Source organism: Purpureocillium lilacinum (assembly GCF_023168085.1).
Source record: "Purpureocillium lilacinum CBS 284.36 DNA, scaffold_1, whole genome shotgun sequence".
In the NCBI taxonomy this organism is placed as follows: Eukaryota; Fungi; Ascomycota; class Sordariomycetes; order Hypocreales; family Ophiocordycipitaceae; genus Purpureocillium; species Purpureocillium lilacinum.
The window spans coordinates 962,470-987,041 of record NW_027072111.1 but is presented as its reverse complement, the minus strand read 5'-3'; the positions used below and the strand labels follow the sequence as shown (position 1 = coordinate 987,041).

Genomic DNA, 24,572 nt, shown 5'->3' with positions numbered 1-24,572 from the left:
AAAGTACATTACATTACATTCCCTTCTGAATCCCTTCTCCCGTTGGAGCGATTTCGAGGACACCTGGACCGACGAAGTACAGCTGGCCTGGCTGGGGGAGGCAAAACAGCTCGTCAGAAGTCTGTGGGAAACAGAATACAAGACACTCTCGATTCCTGAACCGCATGAAGAGGACCCCTCTCCCCCCACAAGCGGCTGAAGACAATGAGCGCATTGGAAAGACATCGCGTGCAAAGGACGACATCCCTTGTGTAGGACTATTCCTCCTCTCCTGCCTCGCTAATAGGAGATCCTGATGAGTACGACTGGTGGCTGTCAAGTCAGGATACAAAAAGCGACCCCTTTGTCACCAACCTGTTTCAGTACTGGTGGGGGAAACGAAAAGAATACCCACGCCTGTCAAGAATGGCTCTCGATTTGCTGTCGATTCCTCCTATGTCCGCAGAGTGCGAGAGCCTCTTCAGTGTTGCGGGAGAAATGGTTTCGGAGTCAGCCTCAATTCAACTCAATGCATGCTTCAAGTGGGTAGAATCGAATGGATCGCCAGCCTGATCTGCTCAGGCGCAGCAATTGGTTTGTGTCAACATTTAAGAGATTAAGCGACTGCTTACGACTGCAACATTCCTAGAAGAATTAAATGACAAAAAACTTGGATAGGAAACCAAGAGAAGACTCCACAGCATACGATCAGCTCGCTTCGAATGGCTGAGCAGAAATGTCAAATGAAGTCACATTGACTTCGCACCATCTTTGTGTTTGGTGAGTATTTTTCGGGATTTCCATGATAAAGAGGGTGAGGGGGTGTTATCAACTCAAGCAATTCTGGCGATGTGAAATGATTTGCGCAGCCCGCGCATCAGTGTAGCTCTGAATTGCGATAGTAGCATCAAATGGATTCTGCTGCCATTTGAGGTGTCCTAGTACCGATCCGCAAAGCAAGCCTCAGTCGACGAATAATCCTTTGGCTCGCCTCCATTCCTCCAGGCCTCCATTTCACAATATTTTTTGGTTCCAATGCATCGCTCAAGACGACCGGGGACAATAGCGCAGTCGCCACCGACCTCTTCAACAAATTGAAATTCTGCGTTTGGCGGCCCCTAGGATCATTGCAGTAGTTCGTCAGAATGGCAAGTGCCGCCCCAATCATGTCAAGCTAACATACTTGAATATATTTAATCGCCGAGAGAGTCATCAGCATAGTAATGCCGAGACATGCGATGAGCATCCTAGTCGGGGCGGAAAGTTCTAGAGGCATCGATGTGTAATGAACGGTACTGTACTAATCATCCTTAACATCATCGATAAACAGGGCGGAATTGTCCCTGGATATCTTGCCAGACTTGAAGGGCTCAAAAAGTCATTGGTGGACCCACCTTTTCCTAATCTCGGTGATATTTTAGAATGAATCGTGGTCATTATTTCACCGATGCATTATTGTGGCTATCATTCCAGCGGTTCATTCGTGCCGGGATTCGCGATTTTAGTCGCGCTGTGCTTCATTTAAGAATATGCCGCGACTTTCAAGAGGGCTGGGATAGAGACCCGCAGAGAACAAGATACACGTCCCTCACCCTTGTGATACCCCGTCATGCGGAAGTGCAAGTTGCGCATGGGACATCCAGCAGTGGTGTCTGAGCGGGCGCAGTTAGTCCCCAGTCCACATGAGACAGTGATGATGCATTGCGATGTAATGCAATGCTTTTGTCAGACGTAAGGTGTGGATCACAGCATAAAACTGTCGGAATAGGTGATCACAATGTGTGCAAAATCGGGTGTGTGTGTATTGTCTCTCCGTGTAAGCCACACTGCCTGTCCATTGACTTCCAGTCCATGCAATCACCTGAATCCATATCCTTATACCGGGTTCACCCCCTTTGTGCAACCTCGCTCCCTGACATACCCCCTCAGCTGACCTGGGGCTCAGCTGCCCTGCTTGCTTGCTTTTTCCTGCCGATGGTTGCACTGAAGCCCAATTTGACCTCTTGGTCTGGTGCCTCGTTGCTCTTGCGTGCTCTTGCGTCCTTCAGTTGGTCTTTCAGCGTGTCCATCCGTCTTTCCATCGCTATCCGGGCTGAGATATCCTCCATTCGCAGCAGTTTCATAAAAGATTCGTGCTTTTGCTTTGGCAGCGACTTTGTCAAACCGTCTGCTATCATCTTTGTCGTTTGAACCCATTTGACTTGGATCCTTCCTGCCTGGCATTCTTGTCTTAGCCAGTGTTCGTGGATATCCACATGCCGTAGCCGTGTCGATAGCCTGGCCATGTCTTCCGTGAGAAGTCTGATGGTCTGGGTGTTGTCACATTCGATGAGTAATGGTTTGTCGATCTGCACTTGCAGCTTCCTTAATAGTCTGCTTGCGAATATGGCTTCTTTCGCCGTCTCGGATAGAGCGAGTAGCTCTGCCTCGGTGCTTGATGTTGTGACGGTAGCCTGCTTCGAAGCTCTCCATGCGATCGGTCCTCCGAACAGCATCACGACGTATCCTTGTGAGCTCTTCCGATCAACCGTGTTGTCGGCGAACGATGCATCACTAGCGCATAGGAACGTCGTTATTGTTTGAGTCCCGCCGAGTCGTATTCCTTGGCACCTTGTTCGGTACAAGTATTGCATCGCCCGGTCGGCCGCTTTATGATGTCTTTCGTCCGGATTCTGATTGAACCGTGCTAGCCGTGAGGCTGCAAGCGCAACGTCTGGTCGTGTGGAGATGGCCGCAAATAGTATGGATCCAACCTTCTTCATGTATAGCTCGATCGATCGTCGGTCGGCTTGAACGCCTGCTGGTAGCAGCTCTTCTTCAGCCATCGGGGTTTTGGGCAGCTTTGAGTCTAGAGCTATGTCAAACTGGTGAGCAATCTTGTCAATGTATGCCTCTTGGGACAGCCAGATTGATCGCTTAGCTCTATCTCTGATGATGTGTATTCCCAGGAACCACTTCGGGTCTCCCAGTACACTCATCTTGTATTTCCTCTGCAAACCAGCAATGGCTTCTTTCGCCAAGGCCTTGTCGACCATTCGGTATGCCCAGATGATGTCGTCAACGAAGAAGAAGACGATCACTCCGCCTTTCTGCATTACACATGGTTCTTGTGGGATTTTGCTGAATCCAAGGTCTTGCAGGGTTGCTGTGAGGTCTCTCTGCCATAGTAACGGCGACCTTCTTAGCCCGTACAGCGCTTTCTTCAGTCGCAGTACGGTGCCGTATTTCTCGAAGCCTGGTGGCATTCTCATGAATACCAGCTCATCCAGGTCGCAGTTCACGAATGCGTTTATCGCATCCATCTGCTCTAGCTCCAAGTCATACTCTGCCGCAATTGCCATGAGCGCTCTAAAGGACATGCTTGCAAGTGTTGTTGCTCGAGTGGGCAGGTCCCCTTTGGCCTGTTGGTTCCCGCACACAACCAGTCTTGCTTTGCACCTCACGAGGTAGCCATGCTTGTCTGTCTTGTAGGTGAAGACCCACATGCAGCTTAGCACCTGCTGGCCCCTGGTTTGACGCCTTGGCACTTCTTGGAATGACCCCATCTGCTTGTGCGATGCCATATGGTCTTCCTGTGCCTTTCGGAAGTCTGCCTTGAAGGGGTGGCCCTTGAGGTCCCTAAACGTCTTTGGTGGCTCTGGCAGGTCTCGCTTGTGCGTCCTGGCCGGCTTGAACTTTCTGCCTGCTACAAAGGCCCCGTGAACTGCTGTTTCTACCGGGACTGAGACGTAGTCTTCGAAGCGGTCTCCCGCCATTCGGTCACCAATTAGTTTGTCTTGCGTTTCGCTCCGGCTGCCTTCTGGTTTGCCGTGCCTTTCCATCCCCTCATCTGCAGCGACGGGTAGGTGGACTGCTAAGACTGCCTCTGGCGCCTGGTCAGGTTCCGTCGGTGGAGGTGTATGAAACGCTTCCTCCATCAGCTTCGAAAGCTCATAGTCTTCTCTCTCATTGTAGCTTTGGTTTGTGGCTTGCTCAGCCACTGGCTCGCTTTGCTCAGCGGCCTGTTCATTTTCTTGCGATTCTGCGTCGCTCTCGCCATCTTGCTCTGGCGGATCTAGGATTTGTTCATCCTCTTCAAGCACTCTTTCGTTGCTCGATTGTCTTTCAGTAATTTGAACTTTGTGTATCAGATCATCGAGATCGTCAATCAGTTCAGGCTCGGTTCTTCGACCGTCAAAGAAAGTGTTCTCATCAAAGATCACATCTCTCGATGCGATGACTTTGCCTTTGTGTGGCACCCATATTCGGAAGATGTTCGTCGAATCGTAGCCAACGAGATATCCGATATGTGCTCTCGGGTCCAGCTTCTTCAGCTTTTGCACCTTCAATTGTGCTCGCCACGTCATTGCGTAGGCTCTGCACCCATATGCTTTTAGGTGCGATAATCGTGGCTGCTTTGAATGGAACAGCTCGTATGGACTTTTCCAGTCGTTCGCTTCTCTGGGGGTTCTATTTTTGAGATAGACGGCGGCATTGATGATCTCCCTCCACAAATTATGTGGTAAGTTGGCCGCGATTCTCATTGCTCGTGCTTTCTCCACCACGGCACCCCCCGAGCGCTCGGCCCCGCCATTCTGGGCTGGCGTGTATGGTGCGGATGGTTTGGGAATAATTCCCTTCCCCATCATCCACAGTCGTGTTTTTCTGGTGAATAGCTCATTGTCGGAGCGTATCACTTTGATTTCGTATCCAAAATGACGGTTCATCCAATTGTAAAAGTCTTTGACCGCTTTGTGGTTCTCTTTGCGTTCTCCGTACGTCCTCATGAAGTACGGGAAGACCATTCCGGTCCAGGCGTCTGTGATGAACATGGTACGTATAAATCCGTCGCGATCTTCTTCGAGATCGGTCCAGTCGATAAATATCTCATAGCAAGGTTTGTCCTTCTCGCGATCGGGTGGTCGTCGCGATACTTGCCGATGGATTTTCGCTTGACTGCAATGCTGGCATTCTGTTGTTCTTGGACCCCGCAGTCGCACGCCTAGTGAATTGGCCCCTAGCTTCTCCAGGCCCACTGGGCCTGGATGCCCCATCCTCGCGTGCCACAGCGCGCCATCGCCGACTGCGCTTGGTCTTGGGTCCCGAGACGATCGTCGCCTCTGTTGTATGTTGAACGCCGCATGTTTGTTCTCTGCATCAACTTGCCTGTACTGGAGCACGTATTGCTTGTGCTTCTTTTGGACGACGCAAAGTATTGTGCCGTCTCGTCTGACCAGATGATTGTTGATCGTATCCCAATAGATGCCTTGCTCTTGGAGCAGTTGGAAAGACACCAGATTGGTATTGAACTCCGTGCAGTATGCAGCATCTTGCAGACGCAGCTTCCCTGGCTTGCCATCCGGCTTGGTGACATCGAGTTCTACCTTGCCGAAGCCAAGTATGGGAACTGCCGCGGTACCCGCGACGACATACTCTCCCTCTCTCGCCTTGCGGATGTTCTTGAATCTCCTCAGGTCGTTAAAGATGTGGAGCGTTGATCCTGAGTCCAGGATTGCCGATAGTAACAGCGGATAGGGGTTGGCTGAAGAGCTGAAGGCGGATCCTAGGAAGGCCGTGTTTGCCGTTCCTACCTTCCGTCCCATGCTCTTCGCCGCCGTTGATTGTCAGTTTATCTCTGCCTTGCGAATCGCGTCAACCTTCTTTTGCAGCTCGCTGTTGCCTTCTAGCGCCTTCTTGGCTTTCCGCAAACGATACTCGTTGCGAGCCGTGCCCTCCGGTCTCTTCTCGTCGAACACATACCAACAGTCAGGTAGGTCATGCCCTCTCATACCGCAGGCCGGGCACTCAGGTACTGGCCTTTTAGCAGGTGTCCCGCCTTGCTCAGTCCTGGTCCTCTTCCGACCTTTTGGCGTGGATGCCTCCTTGTCGTCGGTACTGTCCTTATCGCCATCGTCTACGTGAAATGCCCCGCCCCTCACGGTGGAACCACTCGTGGGTTTATGGCGTATGGCCCATTCACGCATTGCCGCAGCGACTTTTTGGACCGTCCAATCGAGAGAGCCTTCAGGAGCAGGTCGCTGGGCAACCGGTGCAATCAGGTCTCCGTCCTCCGCTTCGACATTGATCTCCGACACAACGGTATTGCTGCTATTTACTCTCCGCCTTCTTTGTGATGGTGTGCTGTAGGATGTTTGGAATGCAAGTGCTTCTTCGAGCTGTCGTCTTCTTCGGACGGCATTTGCATCCAGCTCCCTTGCCTTCTCACTGAAGATGGTAGCGTAGCTTTGGTGCATTGGCTCAATGAGATCTGCGAACTCACGCAGCCATTGGCCATTCTCTGTCTCTGGAAGGTGGTACTTCTGTGCTTTGACTAGCATTGTTTCCCACTTGTCGAGCCATGGAAGGAACGTCTTCTGCCCCTTGAAGCTCTTCATGACCATATTGTATTGGTCCTTCACCTTAGCTAGCATGTAGCCTTCTGACGGTGCTGCTGTCGCTTTCAGCAGCTGCATCCAGCTTCTGAGCGTTTCTTGCCTGTCGAGTGGTTCCCTGAGTTTGTCGGACACCGACTCTAGGACTGTAGTGTACGCTTCGCTGACTTCCGTCTCTTGCTTGGAATATTGCCTTTGTCGGAACTCCCACTGTCGGAATGCAGCATCGTACGATCGCTGTTGAGTCTGCGTCAACTGCGAGTAGTCTGTCGCTGACGAGCCGTAGTCGCTCCACTGCGGCTCCCTTGGCTCAGCCAGAAGCTCGCCCATGGGATTATCCGGGTGCATGTAGGCCCATATTTTTCTGGGGATCTTGGCCGACATGGACTGTATCCAGGCGTCCCAAGTGTCCTGTCCCGTCAGGACGACCTTCCCGTTGTGGGTGGCCATTTTTGTGGATCGTGGGGTTTTTGGCCGGCGGTTTTCACTCCACCGCGCTCTCAACGAGCAACCATGCGATTTGAGTCGTTCAAAATCGTACTCGTCGTTAACCCGTATTTTCTGGTATTTCTTTCGGCTTCACTCAGTAGATTCTGCGCGAGCCGGGCTCATAACTGTCGGAATAGGTGATCACAATGTGTGCAAAATCGGGTGTGTGTGTATTGTCTCTCCGTGTAAGCCACACTGCCTGTCCATTGACTTCCAGTCCATGCAATCACCTGAATCCATATCCTTATACCGGGTTCACCCCCTTTGTGCAACCTCGCTCCCTGACAAAAACGGTGTCTCTGTTTGTCCCGAACTAGGCAGGCCCGGGTGTATGGTCCGCGTCAAGCTTTGCCTCCTCTCAACAGCCCTCACCACGTGGGGCTACTAGACCACGTGTTTCACTGCCAAAGGTGGTGGCCTGGTTTAAAGTTCTAGGCTACTGTCAGACGTACGGTCGCGGCCATTTTGCTCGTGTGGACAAGTGAGACATGCAGCTCGCTTCACGCCCCACTTATGCAGTTATCCGGTGCAACTGTAGTTGTGCACGTCCAGTAGTGCAACAGTTAGATAGACGACGTAGCACTCGAATCACGATGGGGTTCCCGTAGTCAACGATGAGGCCAGAACTGTTGATTCTATTGCTTGAACCTGAAGTTCTTGTGGGCGGGGGAGTCGATGCTCTACCCTACGCCCCAGCCACCAGCCACAGCATATCGTTATATCCAACAACTCGCGCTCATGCATACAGCTAGCGCGCCCATCTAACACATCTATGGTCGCACCGGATAACTGCATAAGTGCATACTAAGGGCGTGAAGCGAGCTGCATGTCTCACTTGTCCACACGAGCAAAATGGCCGCGAGAAATGGGCAGAGATGGAGCAAGAAAGATCACGATCAATACACTCGAGCAACTGCTCATACACCCCATGTTTTTATTGAAAACGGAGGAAAGGAGTGGCCCAATGAAAATGCTTGGGGTACACGTATGGACAGCATCGTCGCGCGGTGCATATGCAATATGCGGGATCATGCTGGCCAGACCGCCATTTCCGCACAAAACAGAACCCGAGGAGGAGAGATACACAATCCTCAAGCAACTCAAGAGGACACCAATAATAACCTCAGTCTTGATGACGAAGATGATCTGGATGCCTTCATTAATGTCGTGTGCGCGTTCATAATTCCCGTCGCGGATCCAACAGTTTTAGACCATGACGCCTTTGTGCTGGTATCCACTCCGTACGTCTGACACCACTAGTGCTCGTCATCGAGTAAGAATATACCCCTCGCATTATGAGGGAATTCGCCGCCTGCCCAAGACGTCTCCGAACAGGGCGGGGGCGGAGAAGAGCTTCTTCTCCCGACCGCCGCTTCGCTCCGTCGGGCGGTGACGGTGTGTCAGACAATTGGCTCCACAGGGATCACAGTTGGCATCGTACTAATTGATGAGAATTATCTTGAAGAGCTATCTGTAAGCGCACGACAGTGCGCTGCTCTTTATACACAAAGGAAATATTTGCTTTGTGGTGCAAAATCCATGTAATTGAAGCTGGTGTGCAAATATATGCAACCAGTGTTTGAGCTTTGACCTCAACGAAGTCAAAGCACAACGCATGCAGGCGCTCGGCCTTAACACACGGATTATAGCATCGGCTTCCGCGGACAAATATTCTCAGTGCAGAAGTTGTGCAACTGGCTCTCTGTGCGACAGGGTACGTATCAGGGCGGCTCGCGGAAATGCGAACAAGGGCGCGGCAGAGACGAGCCCACCATGCTTCGCGCGCCGAATCTCGAGAATGACAGGGCGAGAAAACACCGTGTCGCACATAGAGCAAGCCTCATGTTGCATAACATCTGCACTGAGAATATTTGTCCGCGGAAGCCGATGCTAGAATCCGTGTGTTAAGGCCGAGCGCCTGCATGCGTTGTGCTTTGACTTCGTTGAGGTCAAAGCTCAAACACTGGTTGCATATATTTGCACACCAGCTTCAATTACATGGATTTTGCACCACAAAGCAAATATTTCCTTTGTGTATAAAGAGCAGCGCACTGTCGTGCGCTTACAGATAGCTCTTCAAGATAATTCTCATCAATTAGTACGATGCCAACTGTGATCCCTGTGGAGCCAATTGTCTGACACGGCGAAAAGGCTTGGGAACAGCGAGACCACACAGGGCGCCAATCGTTAACCTATGAATCTAACACGCGACTTTAACATGCGACTATACTAACAAAACAGTCTCGACACTGGCATACCGTGCTTCAGTTGCTGAGAATGGGATGCTGAACAGTTGGAGGACCTGGCCTTCAACCAGGCCTGTCATGGGATCAAGCGACGAGGTTGGCTCACTAGCGTGCGACAATTTTATCTTTGGGGCTTGGGGTGTCACGTACCAAACGAACCAGATTGTCAATCAGGTAGCGCCGAGGCCCCATAGGGACTTCCCTTCGGGTGTAATAAAATCCATGCCATGCCGTGGTGCGGGCAGCTCCGCTTGCCTGTATCAATAAGCAGAGGGTAGACTTCCAGCAGCTCCGCACGTCCTGTGTCCCGCCTCGGGGAATCCGTTCCTGCATCGCCAACAGAACTCACCACAGCCAAGAACTTCTTCCCTGCACTGTGGTTGAAGGCCACACCGGAATGCACGACCGCCCAATCGGGTTGTGCCAGAGGAGAACGCGCAATCTCTGGCGAAGGGTCTCCGTATATTAGGGTGTTCAAGGAGCCAACGAATCCCTTTGACGTCACTGGCCGCGACGTCGACCCGAGTCTAGGAGTACCGCCACAAACGAAACAATAAGCGAAAGCCGAAATCTCGTAGTACTCTTAATCTGCCACAGCGCATAGTTCTTGCGACTCTCTAAAGAGCCAATTACAGTACCATCTATCACTTCATTTATGAATCAATTTCGGTGTTGCAGCAAAGCTGCGCTGAAAATGATGGATGCGACAAGGACTGCGACAACGTGACACTGGTGGGGCTGATGTAGCGTAAAGATCCCACTTCAAGCTAGGATGTTAGCATGCTCGTTGTATGCAGGAATATAGGTTCGGCTGCACTGATACCACTCTCTTTTTTAGCTTCGGGCTTGCATTAAAGAACTTTCCTGACTAATCGTGGGTGAAATATGTCGGTTTCCCGGTGTGCCCTCGTGGCTGACAGCTCCCATGATTGGGGTGAGCTTTAGCTTCCAACTGAAACGTGGCGCGCTGTATGTGTTCTGAAGGAGTTTCAGGACCCTGTACACCACCTGGCGACCTCAGCCGTCACCAGAATGAGGCCACGTGTCTCCGTTTCTATCGAATGGACAGTGACGAGACGAGATGAAGGCAATGGCGATAACTGAAGCAAATTGGAAGGCCAGCCACGAGCGTGTTCATGGCATCAGCTGGTTAAACCCAGTCTTCCTCTCGCCCACTGCCAATCGCCTCTTGTTCTCATTGCATACCATTTGACCGCCGAACCAAAAGCAATGTTCAGACTTGCCTATCCTGATATGCTATCCTGATATCATCTCTGCTATCCTGCTATATCCGATATGATATATATCGTATATCGGATAAAGCCATTGCTCTTATCCTGATATCAGGGGTGATATCAGGATAAGGTACTGATTCTGATTGGCCTCACTGGGCACTTCGAAGGATCGCCCCGCCAGAAGAAGTACTGATAGAGACGGCAAAACGCTTCCGCTCCATTGAGTAATAGCAAGCTCGCTGGTATAAATATTTAAACTCGACGCTACAGTTTTGAACAATTTGATACGTTATGCAAAGCATATCATAGCATGGACTCGCGGGAAACTGCAGATTGCGAACCACTACCTCAATTGGTCATCGAGCCTGAAGATGACGCAGCGTCCTCATCTTCAGAGCCGTTGAATTTTGACTACATATTCCGCGCGACATATCCAAATAGAGGCCAGCTAGGACCGTCGAGAAAGCGCAGAGCGAAGGGAGCCGTGGTGTACGAATGCCTTTTCTGCTCATGGTCGAATCCGAAACGAGACAATGCTGTGTACCACGCAAAACGGAAGCACAACGATGCCATGGCGCCATCCGGAAATACATTGGTTAAAAGATCATCGGACTTCGGTCCTCCATCGCAGCAAGCGCGACTCGATGATATGTACGGTTCATCGCCACCATCATCAGCCCTCCGCAGGGTGTTCAATCCCCAGCGCTACACTGAGAGCATGGTGGCGCTCCTCACACGTCGCCGGCTACCCTTCTCAGCAGTCAAGTGGGATGAGATGCAGGACATAATGCTAGCCTGCAATCCCGCGATCGAGGATCTCATGATGACCTCGAGACATGAAGCAATGCGTCACATCGCTGCAAACTTTGGCCTGTATCAGTCGCAGCTGGCGGCCAAGCTCCAGAGCGCCGCTTCAAAGGTCCACGTTTCGTCAGATCTCTGGACGTCTCCACATCGGCACGGTGTTCTAGCAATATGCGCAAGGTGGGTGGACGAGGATCACCAGCCTAGGAGGGCCCTCCTCGGTCTGCGGGAGATCCGACACAGCCATTCCGGTGAACACCAGTCTCGACTTCTCTTTTCCACCCTTGAACTCTACGGGATCACGAAACAACTCGGCTGGCACACAGGCGATAATGCCACTTCGAACGACACCTGTTTGCAGCATTTGTCAATCCGGATGAAGCAAGATCTTCAGGTGCGCCCCCGAACTCGATGCTACTCATGCCACATTCGCTTGCTTAGTCGTCTAATATGCGCCAGATCAATTGGGATCCAAAGCGGCACCGCATCCGCTGTATCCTTCATATCATTAATCTATCTCTTCAAGCCTTTCTTCTGGCATCCTCGCGCGAGGCACTTCAGGCTGCTCTTGGCGCTGCCAGCGACGCCACTGGCAGTGAACTGTACGAACGCTTCTACCTAGTCCTCCGGGATGCGTCCCTTCCGTCCGACGGGAACCCTTCAAGCCAGTGGGACCGGGCCCGAGGTCACAAAAGACGCTTAGATAGTGTCGCTTCTAATACATTACCCGCCCAAGCAGGAAGCTCCCTTTCAAGAGCAGAGCATAGAGCAGGTAGCAGTCACGGCACCGCCAGACAAAAAGGTTGGCTCATGATACCTGCGCTGCGGAAGCTGCATCAAATCGCCTTGTGGTTAAGGAACTCGTCTGTCCACAGTGACGCATGGGATGACAGCATCAACCTACGCCTTGGAATTGACAATGATACGCGTTGGAACTCATGGTATCGAATGATAGACAATTTGATGAGGAAAAAGCTGCAAGTTAAGCAGTTCCTACTTGACCATGACAGGGCGCTGGGAGACAACATCCTCACCTCTTCAGATTGGGATTACCTGAAAAAAACGCATGCATTCCTCCCACCTTTCACATCAACAACGTTGTGGGCGCAGGGCGCTTTCGCAAAGCCTCATGATTATGGATATACTGCTTCGCCACTACGAGCAGAAGAAGGTATAGTCTTTGGCGACACATAACTCCAATGCGAACAGGCGGCTGATCATTTATGTCACTAGGAGATTTATGAAGCCGAGGACACTTATGATCCGCTGATGCTGCACTCAATTGACATGGGCTGGTTTGTGCTTGACAAGTACTATACCAGGTCAGAGGAGTCCCCTATTTACGCAACTGCGCTACTCCTTGACCCGTCAAAGAGGGCCCGATACCTCGAGGTGCACTGGAAAGAAGAATGGGCGACAACTGCCATCGACCGTGCACACCTAGTCTGGGAGGAAGAATACAAATCCGCGCACGGCCGTGAAGGTGCCGTGACTGCCCAGCCGTCGGCCGAAACGGTTGGTTCGCGCCGTAGACAGCAAACGAGTTCGACCGGCTTCTGTATGAGATGATGGTGGCCGAGGACATAACGAGAGATGTGGATGACTTCGAGAATTTCATCCACGCTAAGCCGATAAAGATTGACTGTTGCCCTCTCCTCTGGTGGTGTCAAGGTGAACAACGGAGGACGTACCCACGCCTTAGTCGCATGGCCATCGACATTCTATCCGTTCCTCCTGGTTCCGCTGATGCCGAGTCAGCATTGAGTGGAGGGAGACGTACTCTATCATGGGATCGAGAAAGGATGTCTTGTGCCAATCTGGAGAAAGTTGAGTGCATTGGCAACTGGTTGCGTGAAGAACTCATCATACCGTCTTCACGTGGTGGAAGAGGGCTTGTTGTGGACGGGGAGGTAAACAGCACCATTTCCCCTGGCCCCGATGATGATTTAGACTAGTTAGTTAATTGACTACTGTATTGTCGAATAACTAGCAAACCTGGAATAGAGCAAATGTTCCTTTGTCTAAGTGTCCATTGGTATATCATATCTGCTAAACCTGCTAAGCCTGCTATCCTGATATCATCCCTGCTAATCCTGCTTATCCGATATCGTATCAGGATAGTGTGTTATCCTGATATCAGGTTAATTTATCATATCGGATATGATATCAGGATAGGCAAGTCTGTGCCCGGGCCAGCCCTATCTTCATATTCACATCGCATAAGTATCGTAGTGGTGATCTGCACAAGCTTGCCTGTCGAGCCAACACGCTGAATCATCCCACACTATCAGTCTTCATCGTCGGTGTCGATATAAAAGCTGCGCAAAGGCGCATTGGGCAAGCTTGCGCGACCCGCCGGCAGGTGTGCTGTTTCTATACCAATAGATGTGAGTGCTGCCTTGTGATTAAAGGGGTTTTAAATGTTACGTCACCTGCAAGATAGTGTATCGAAATACAAGCTTGGTCGTTGCAAAGGTCATAATGAGTTGCGACATTTTCAGCCGCGAATTTGGAACTAACAGACGGGCCCTGGTGTCGTACTGCCGCGGACTGGTAGTGCGCCAGCTGTCTTGCAAATTGATGATACTCTTCCGCCGCCAATATGTCGCTGAAATTGCCGTATGACAAGTCCCATGAATCATGTTTCTTCTCTTCGTCCCGTGCACCGGTGTGCGATCTACATCCTCCCAAATCTGACTTGCTCCGAATATGCGTGAGTGGCCCGATGCCGACCGACGTGGGCAGTCTGATGTCTGAGAGTAGCGTCGTGGGTCCGCGTGCGATGCGTCGATCGCCGCTACGCTTGTCGAGCAGGGGTACCGAGGTGCAGGTCGAGTTCCACAGAATACTGCTCCCGCTTGATGCATTTGATTCAATGGCCCCAGGCCGGGTTTTATTCCCGACTGTGGTATCGATATCGTGGCCGGCGAGTTGCTGAGCCTTGCGCGACAAGCGGCAATGACAGAGAGGAGGTTTGGAAGAGCTACTCAAAAGTCGAGGCCGGAGCGGCGATCGAGCAGGGATCGGAGGCGGTTCACCAGGCCCCCTATAAGGGACGCCTGAGTTGTCGTGCGAGAGCGATGACGACAATACAGCCGTTCTCCCCAGCGATGTGCTTGGTAATGCTATTTCTGATCGCCTCACAAGTGAGGTTGGCGGAGGTACCGGGGGGAGTGGCTTATTGGCATATTTAGCGATGTGTGCCGGGTACGACCTGTCGATGTCGTAACTTCTGATTGCGAAAGGCGTGGCCGTTGGCGGCCATTTTGGCTGTTCCATTAAACGTGATATCACAAGAGAAGGATCACGACGGATAAGAATGTTAAAAACTCTCTCGGGGTTTGAGTGCGTTTCCCCTGCTTAGATCACCCAATGCGAGCCCTCGCTAGCGATACCGCAAACAAATTTGTCTAGTGGGGGCGCAGTGCAGTACGGTAATGCATTGTCCAGAAAGAAACGAAAGCTGTGAGTCAGTTTGTGGTGCGCCTCGTACTAAACTGTTGCATGGATGGATCATCTTTCCAGCAACGAAGTGGCAGCGTTAGATACGAGCCAACAGGGCTTTGTCCAGGTGTTTGGTGATTCCCGCGGTCAGGTTTGGCGAGACCAGCTGATTTTCTTGCTTGGCTGCATGTGGTCAAGCCAGGCTTGGAAGGCAGACTGGAACGAATACCAGCCATCTGGTGGAAGGGGCAAGGGCGCATAGCAAGGAGTAACGCAATTGGGGTCAGCCACATGGTATCCGTAACGCGGCGTCCGTAGTAAAGAGGTTCGGACCGGGAGGAGCGTCTGTCCCGCACGTGGTAGAATAGTAGTGAACAATGAATCCGAACGTGCTTTCGGCTACAGTACGCCCTGGTGGACAGTGCATCTACATTACTATGCACTGTATGCGTTGCTGGCGATGCGATTGTTTCTGAAGCGACTACTTGGCGTGTGTCGGAACAAAACTTTCGTACGGGTCGCGCCACAAACGTCTCAGAAACTGATAACAACGTCTGGCGGTGTTACGGCGGATTCAAAAGCATGGCCCCGCGTGGTGCATGAGCTATAATTATAGCACAACCCCCTGGTGTGTTTTGATACGTACCTCAAACTGATTAATGGATTGAGACAAAGGTTCGCAAGTCTCTCACTATGAAGGCCTTGATTCTATTTGCCATAGTGGCGGCTGTTTTGCCTGCCAATTTTGACAGCGGCATGATTCTATGAAGAGAAGAATTGCCCGTGCCAAATCATTCTTTGGGCCTTGGCATCAGCGCTGCCCTCAAATCAAATCACTTCAAACAAACTGTCAAACAAATCAAACAAATAAGCATAAAATTTATTTCAAACAAACAAATACAGATATCACGGTTTGATTTGACATTTGATATGTTTGACGCCGCATTATCATTGCCTTGGCCGACTGGGTGAACTACCCTGGGCCCAAAATCGGGCCCGTTGGAATGCACCAGCTGTTAAGCAGATACCTAGAATGACTAGCAATAAAGTAGCAATGTATAGTATAGCGCTATCGCTCTACTCGACGATGTCTGACGAACGCGACGCGCGTCGTGATTTACTCTAGGACGTGCTCCTAACAATGACACCGGAGCAGTAGCCCATTATGTCTACTTCACAGGAACCATCTGCTTTCTCGCTTCTCCGCCCCTCAAAAAGCCTGGCGAGTCAGCTCGAACGAGAGTCATCGGCAGCCCTACCAGATCATCCTACAACCGCAGACCTGCCACAGGCAGTATGGCGAAACAAGCGATACGTCTTGGAAGAGTCCTTGGCTCGAAAGGGTTCCAAAGGCAGGAAAAGCTGGATCAGGTGTCATGGGTTGTTCGTGGTCGAGCTTGGCGCGGACAACACCCCTCTAAATCCATACTGGGCGTTCCGTCTTTGTGACGCAAAGGGTCAGCCAGTGTTCTTTGCTGCTGCGGCGACTACTTCTGCTGCTGATAATCTTCGCAAGTATGTTGACTGTTGTCCAGCCCGGCTCGAGCTGACCTAGGCAGAGCGCACCGAATCTTGGACGACGGATCCACGCCCGACAATAGTACATCGACCGAGGAATCCGATCGAGTGAAGCGGCCACGGTTGCAATACAGCCTCATACCGAGAGCCAAAATCAAGGCGATGCGGGAGCTCAGTTTGGGGCTTATTATCAACGCTGATTTGCCATTTTCTATCTTTTCGGATCCCTACTTCAAGCAACTTGTTTGGCTGCTTGACCCGCAAGTGCCAGATCAGGTACCGTGGAGCCGCCAATCAATGAGCCGGAAACTGGACGAAGTCTACAATTCCAAGACAAGTGTCGTTAGGCAGGAACTTCAAGATGCTCTCAGAAAGATCCATCTCGGCTTCGACCTATGGACGTCACCCAATCGACACGCCATCATGGCCGTCACCGCTCACTTCCTCGACCGTCAGGGGCATCACCAGGTACGACTGCTTGCTTTGCGACGTCAGTTGGGTAGCCATGGCGGGGAGAACCTAGCTGTGACCCTTCTCGAAGTCGTCGATGAGTGGCAAATACAGGACCGCATTGGTTGCGTCGTGTCAGACAATGCCACAACGAGTGACTGCTGTCTTCAGCATCTGTACAAGACGATTGACCCCGATATGAGGGCAGCAGACATCCGCGCTAGGCGCATGCGCTGCTACGGTCATGTACTGAACCTGGTTGCTCGAGCATTTCTTTACGGCGAAAATTTCGAGACCTTCGAGACAGAATCGCAGGTTTATGGCCTTCTCAGTCGGCAGGAGGAAGATCTGCGACACTGGAGGAAGAAGGGCCCAATTGGCAAGCTTCACAACGTCGTCAAGTTCATTCGATCATCTCCGCAGAGGAGTGAATTTTTCAAGAAAGTTGCGCACGAGAACGAAGAAGCGCAAGGGTTCCGCCTCGCGGCTGAATCAACTGCGGAGTTGGAGGTTGTCATGAACAATGATACGAGATGGAACTCAACTTATCTTATGATTTCTCGAGCGCTCCTGAAGCAGGGAGGCATTAGGGCTTTCTTCATCCACCCGGATGTTGAAGGAAGCCTGCCTGAGGAAGACATCTTGACTGCGGACGACTGGCGACTGCTCGCGGAGATTAAGCATGTGCTCGAACCGTGTTACTTGCAGACCATGAGGGCGCAAGGATGGGGCAAAGGGGACGGGCATGGACGTCTGTGGGAGGTTATGACCGGCATCGAATACCTTTTGGAGCACTGGAAGCTCTTTTACGATGACGTGACAGAAGACATGGTCGAGAAGACCGCAAGTCAATGCGGCTTGCATCTTGGCCCCGGTCGCCGTCATTTTTCGCAACTCGCTGAGCAAAAGCCGGGTGTGTCTCGCCGACAGACACCCGGTGGGTCCATACCTGAACATGCCCAACAAGAGTACGCGAGGGTCCGATCTTCATGTGCGTCTCGTGTCCAGGAAATTGGGAAAGATCACCGCCACTACCTCAGGCTTTGTATCACCACTGCCTGGCAAAAGCTCAATGAGTACTATACCAAGCTGGGAGAGTCTCCCTTGTTCTCAGCAGCTATTATCTTGCATCCGGCTTTAGGTATGAAGCATCTCGAGATGAACTGGGAGTCGGAGGAACAACTTGTCTGGGTGCGTGATGCCCGAGCAGGGCTCTCGAGATACTTCGAACGGTGGTATCGCATTTCTCAGCCACCGGAGCCATACGATCAACTGACGAAGGCCACGGAAGAGTCAGCAGTGACAGTTAAGAGTCACGAAGAGAGTGAATTCCGCCAATGGGTGAAGAGTCGGATGGCCCGGCCTGCCTCAACAGACAGCGAGATTGAACGATACATACGGATGGAGCCACAAGAGACTGAAAATCCAGTGGACTGGTGGTTGGCTCACCAGAGCGCGTTCCCTATACTCAGCCAGCTGGCGCTTGATATACTGGCAATACCCGCAATGTCCACAGACTGCGAGAGATCCTTCAGCCTCGCAAGCTGTCCTTGACATCACAGAGGCTGTCGATGAGTCCGACTACTCTGCAGGCGCTACAGTGTCTGAAGAATTGGACTAGGTACGGCGCTGTGAAGCTCGGTACCGCGAAATGGTGTCCAAAATCGCGAGATAGCGGACTTGGTGATACGAGTGATGGAGAGTAAGCGCTGATTTGGAATATTTGATCAAACATTTCAAACAAACAAATATGATGCCGGAACCCTGTCAAACAAACAAATATTACCCCGGATTTGATTTGTTGATTTGAGGGCAGCGCTGCTTGCCAAGGACCGGCATCTCCCGCTTCGACTCCAGAATGTCCTTGACTAGCAGTTGAAGTCCGTGAGAGTCGCACAAGACATAAAGGCAGTTGCTGAACTCCGGCAGCGCCTTCATTTCCCGATGAAGCTTTCTCATTGTGCTACATGTATCTGTGCAGATAGCGTTCAGGCGCGAGAAGTCGTGTCCGAGTACGTCAACAAGAGCTGGCCTGATGAGGTTCAAAGTCGTCATTGCGGGGTGGTGGTGCTCCGTCGTGTCGATTGTGGCCCAATAAAATGCAACTGAACCGGGGATCTCAACAGATACATTGATTATTCGGTTGCTCGAAACATCATCAGAGGCATCGAATATGACATTGAGATGCTGGGCATCGAATATGATATTGAGATGCTGGGCATCGTCCAGAAGAGCCTTGACACGCTGCTGATAGTCCAGGTAGACAGGATCAAGGAATGAGGCACTTCGCTTGCCGTCTGGAGGTTTATATGCCGAGTTCAACATTTGGAGCAGCTTCAGCGTTTCCGGTTCTTCATAGAGGGTGTAAGGTTTCCCCGAGGCGAAGATTGCGATAGCTGCTTGGCGGTCCAATGCATCCTTAGATGCTTTGCTGACGCTATCCATCTTAGTGTTGATGTGTGGTTGTCGGGTTGAATTGACTTGACGAAGCTGTCGATAGGCGGTACACTGCGTGTGAAGCTGTCGAAATTGTTTGGAGGTGTGCTTCGCCATAGTTTTTGAACACAACTTGCAGGTTACACAATTCAGCGCAAAGCCTTCTCCTGAGGCGGGTCGGAAGTATTCGTCGATACCACGGAGTTTAGGGCGACCTCCCCGGTTCGCCATTTTTGATCAATATTAGCTCAGTACGGCCGTTGTTGGTGCAGAGACAATGTTCTCGGTGGTGATGAGATTTCCTCAGGTGTTCGCAACTTAGAGTCGCCCCTGTCGCCAACTCCTTCGTGGCAGACACTAAGCCTAAATAGGACGGAAATTTATGACGGTAAATTACCAGTCAGTTGGTGTTTGTGACGTCAATTGGTCACTTGGGGTTTATGACGTCAAAAACCGAACCCTGATACCCACGATGTCGGCGGAGACGGAAAGATCACTCAGTAGCGCAGGAAGGATGGTTTCTCCATTGCGAACCTGCCTTAATCGGCACAGTATTGGGATGGCACAGAGTCTACGATCGTGCAGTTCGGACGGTATTGTCCTCCCCCGTGGTATGAATAATGAGGTTGGTCGCGGCCGGAATTCAGACGTCGATCGGAGATACGCGTTGGCTCTCATCAACCAACGGTAGTCCAACTGAGAGACTCCAGCTCCAACTTCAATCCAGCCGAAAAGAATCTCGCGGATTGCCAATCAACTGTGGCGAGACCCCAGTTGAGTTGAATTGGTTGATTACGCACTCTCCAGGACATACGACTTTGAGTCATCGAGGGCCAGCAATTCTTGTGTGGCTACTGTCGCACCCATTTGAGCGTATAATCTTGGCTTCGGAGTATCCAAGCGGCCGGAATTCATAATCTAACCTGGGGCAGCTGTAGCCCGCAATGCCTCAAATAGTTGGAGATAGAAGGAGGGCGCGTAGCAAGAAAGACGAGTTATATTGACTCTCGTATAACTGATATACCGTGTCTCTGAATATTTTGCTCCCGGTATGCCGCAATTAGTAAATCGCTGATGTCTCTGTGTCCTTTGGCGAGAGCATACGAGAGTGCTGTTTGACCGCAGACGTCCGTAGCAAGGATGTCTACGCGTCCCGATATCAGGAGCGCTCTTGTGGCTTTAACGTGGCCACCAATGACTGCCGCAGACACTGGGGTCAGTCCGAAGATGTGTTTGCTATTGACATCCACGCCGTCAAAACGCAGCAAAGCTGCGATAATTCCATCATAGCCTGCCGCAGCGGCAAGATATATCGGCGTTTGCCCGGCGATATCTGCAGTGGTGACGACGATGTGCTCGACTGTCAGCAGTAGCATTACGATCTCTTGGTGTCCAGCTTGGATGGCCTTGGACAGAGCCGTTCGACCGCAGCCATCGCTTCTGTTCACATCCACGCGCGCCATCAGAAGCAATTTGACAATGTGGTAATGGCCGCCGGCAGCTGCCGAATGTAGCGCGCTGCTTGGTGGTTGAATATTGGCTCGTACGAGGGCCTCCAGAGAATGCTGAGCGGTATTCAACTGTCCAGATTTTGCCGCCCAAAACAGCGCCGCTTGATCGCACACAGCATCGCGATGGTAAAGGTATGCAGTGAGTACCGCTTGAAGTCTGCGATTCGTGCGAGCAAGGGCATTCAAATCTCGAAATTGTTGTAGGTGCCTTGCAATGCATAGTATCAGCTCGGTTGCAAGATCGGAAGGCATGCTTTCGGCTGACGCGCGTTGGCCGGTGCGGGATTGCATACGGCTGGTCGAGCACGGCGAAAAGAAGAACGAGGAGGCGTTGCTACTACATGTAAGTCGAAGGAAAACCCGGCCACGCCGGCCACGACCATAATTCACGCAGACAACAGCTTGGCACCCGCTATCCACTCGAACTAATTTTTCGAGGCGGCAAGGGTACGGTTTCACTAAAGTTTAAGCAGCGCTTGGCCACGCGCACGATCTTATTTGGGCCCAGAATAACGGCATGTACTCCGTCTGTAATGCAAAGCGTCAGACGTGCTCTTCTGGCTAGTCTGGAAGGGGTCCTCAGTCTCAAATGGAAAGGGTTACCATCGTGAGGCGGGCAGGATAAGGCCGATGCCATCGCCGCCGCCGCCGCCGGGTGCTCATGGCGCAGTTTGGACGGATTGCAGTGCACTTGTTAAGGAATAAAGTATGTAATAGGCTGATTCCTTCACATTTGCATGCCAAGAAAGCAAGTATGCAAGAAAGGATGGTTGCATCCTAAGCCATTTAGTGCTGGGACGTCGGTGTCGGGTTACCCGTTTGCTGACGGATGGTGTTGGCTGTCAGGAGATAAGGACCCAGGGCTCCGATCAATTACACCAAATATACACGTTGATCAATTCAGTTGATCAATGTCCACGTACATCAATTACACCTTGGTCGTGATTAGTCATACATCAATCAATCTTGTTGCCTGGTGTACGTGGATGTAGTGTATCTCGTGTATTTCAAGTGGGGCCACGCCCATTATTGAGGTCTTCGAGACTCCACACTGATCACAATGATCAATCTACTACTCACCCTATATCGGACCTCACGACATCTGTGGAACGAGCAACCAACCTCAAATAAAGACTGGCAGGTTTTTAAAGCGCCGTGCGCTTTACTAGAGGGTTCCTTAACTTCGGACTTCGGACTGATACGCATTTCGATCTTGCCATAACGATGTACGGTTTTCACCACAAAAAATGTCGAGCGAGACTTTTTGCTTGTTGATCAAAGAAGCGCCAGCTGGATATCCGTCCCGGCAAACCCCCTCAGGTTCGGACGGAAATCATTCGGTATTGATGGCATTTGTTTGAAGCTACATTGCGTTTCGTGTCACTGGCCATGCGCGAATGCGTACTTTTGAGCACTTCCTAACGTGCCACAATGCGAAATTCCAGCGCGGAGTGTTGCCTTCCTTACTTAGGCTGCGGCGCTTCGTGTAACGTTCCTCTTAGACTTTCGCGGTAAGCTTGGCAACATTTATTGACATGAGCACGAGCAGCTACAATGGCCGACTTGAACACTCCAAGTGTCGCGAACTCTATTGAAAGTGATTGCAATCCATTCGAATTGCACGCAACCCCAACGCCGACACCGACACCGACACCAACACCGACTGGTACTTCACGAACGGCATCAACATCAGCGTCCCAGCTGCCGACAACACCAACACCGCACCCTACGGCAACACAGGACAAAGATGAGCGAGACGCTCGCCTGTGGAATCACTTCTCCGGCTGGCTCTGGTCAGAGAGATCAAAAGACACGCCTTCGTGGGCCTGGGGTTCTGGATACGACATCCAGAAGGGGGCCGAACGCCGGTGGCTTTGCAAGATCTGCGTTAGTAATAATCGCCCGGTCCCTGCACATTTTCATGCCAGCGGTCTCCAGAACGCCACGAACCACTTCTTCGAGAAGCACTCAATTTCAGCGCCCTCGGGGGAGACAAAATCCGCGAAACAGAAGAAGCTGGAGGGAGGCGGCGGCCGGCAGGGCTTCCGGTCGATTGCAGATCTCCTGAGTCTTGACCCAATGAAGCCTACAGAGCAAGCACTTTCCAATCGCGTCATCAAAAGTTTCGACCGGAACCACTTTCAGACTCTCGTCATGGAATGGATCGTGAGCAACAACCTCGCCTTTGCGACAGTGGAGCACGCGGAACTGCGGGCCATTTTCGAGTACCTCAACACGTCTGTCGGTATTTGCGACGCCAATCTTACGGCCGACAGTATTCGCTCGAGAGTCTTGTCGGCGCACAAAGAACACAACGAAACGGTCGTTGAAGTCCTCCAGCAGAGCCCGGGGCTCGTACATATCTCCTTCGATGGGTGGCGGTCAGGTAATCGACTGGCCTTGTATGGAATTGCCTGCTTTTTTCGAGATCAGGACGACAAGCCTTGCAAGATTGCAATCGGGGTGCCAGAAATGTCTGCCAGGCACTCTGGTGCGTCTACCTAACAGAAGTTATTCCCACCATGGACAAACAGTGGTTGCTCGGCGCCCGCTTACTGTATGTACACCGCCCCGCCAGGGAAAGACAGGATTGTGGGGCATCAGCTGATCATGCATGATGGTCCATCGTTGTCGGTGTCAGACCGGCGATGGCACTTGTGAATGCAAATGTGAATGTTTCGTCATCAAGACTGAAGTTATTATTGGTCTCTTCTTCAGATTCTCGAGATTCCTGAGGATTGTGTAGTTATCCTCATCTTTACACTTGTTTTGTGCGTTGATGTGCAGCAAATGGCGGTGTGTGCGATATCCTTCACCACATTGCATAGGCCTCCATAAGCCTGTAGCCGTCAGGTTCGGCACACACCCAAGTACCCTCCAGGCACCCCTTTCCACCATGTTGAAAACGGAGGAAAGGAGTGGCCTGATGAAAATGCTTGGGGTACACGTATGGACAGCATCGTCGCGCGGTGCATATGCAATATGCGGGATCATGCTGGCCAGACCGCCATTTCCGCACAAAACAGAACCCGAGGAGGAGAGATACACAATCCTCAAGCAACTCAAGAGGACACCAATAATAACCTCAGTCTTGATGACGAAGATGATCTGGATGCCTTCATTAATGTCGTGTGCGCGTTCATAATTCCCGTCGCGGATCCAACAATTAAGAGTCTCAATCCGCTTGCGAGCCAGCTGCGCTTACACGGACCCGCGATGGCGAACGCACAGAAAAAGACGTTCCTGGCCTCCACAGAGGACTGGGAAGACTGGGAACGAGACTTCAAGACCCTGGCAGTTGCCAACTCCATCTGGAACTGTATAAGTCCAGAATCGAACGAGACCTTCCTCGAGAAGCCCTCGATGCCCGAGTTCTCGAGCTACCCGAAGAAGATCGTCGGTCGTAGCACCACACGACGGGGTGCCTCGTCCTCTGATACGATTACTGCGACTACCCAGACCCAAGATGGGGATCCAGAGTCACTCGATCCGACCGAATCGGAAGAGCGAGCGGACCACCGGACACGTGCTCGGAACATGGCCGATCTAACAGAGAAGGACAGGGCGGCCTACGACAAAGAGTGGATATACTACGAACGCAAAGTCAAGGACTACGACAAACAACAAGTACGCATCGAGAAGGTTACATCATGGGTTCTTGGATCTGTGAGCGCCAGCCTAAGGAGTGCTGCCTGCGAGCCGACCGAATCACTGCATGAGTGGTACATGAATCTGCTGGAGCAGGTGGGAGTGGCCGACACAGAACTGGAGCTTCAAACACGTGAAAGATACCGACGAGCAATCAAGCCTCTCTCGAGAGTTCCAGAGGACTTTGCCGCCTGGATATCCCAGTGGGAAGAAGTCATGGCCTACGGCCAGCGTAAAGAGATACCTGAGATGCTCAAAGCCAACCTCTGGTTCGATGACCTGAGCAAGGCGCTACACTCCATTATGAGCCAGTGGATAACGGCCTACCGTACATCGAACAAGAAGGAAATTGAACTCAACGACCTCTCTTTCCGTACTGTGGCCAGAGACCTTCGACACGAGGCCAGAATGCGCAATATTCTCAAGATAAAGGACAACGGA

The 24,572-nt window shown here is 51.6% G+C and overlaps 1 protein-coding gene across 1 annotated transcript; it reads right to left on the bottom strand.

The window, feature by feature from the left end:
• Window positions 1-5,582: 5,582 nt before the first annotated feature.
• On the bottom strand, window positions 5,583-6,800 carry PLICBS_000075 (uncharacterized protein; the record flags this gene model as incomplete). Its single annotated transcript, XM_065599509.1, has 1 exon — window positions 5,583-6,800. The coding sequence occupies one exon, from the start codon at window positions 6,798-6,800 to the stop codon at window positions 5,583-5,585; it is 1,218 nt and encodes a 405-aa protein (XP_065455581.1).
• Between the last annotated feature and the right edge of the window lie 17,772 nt (window positions 6,801-24,572).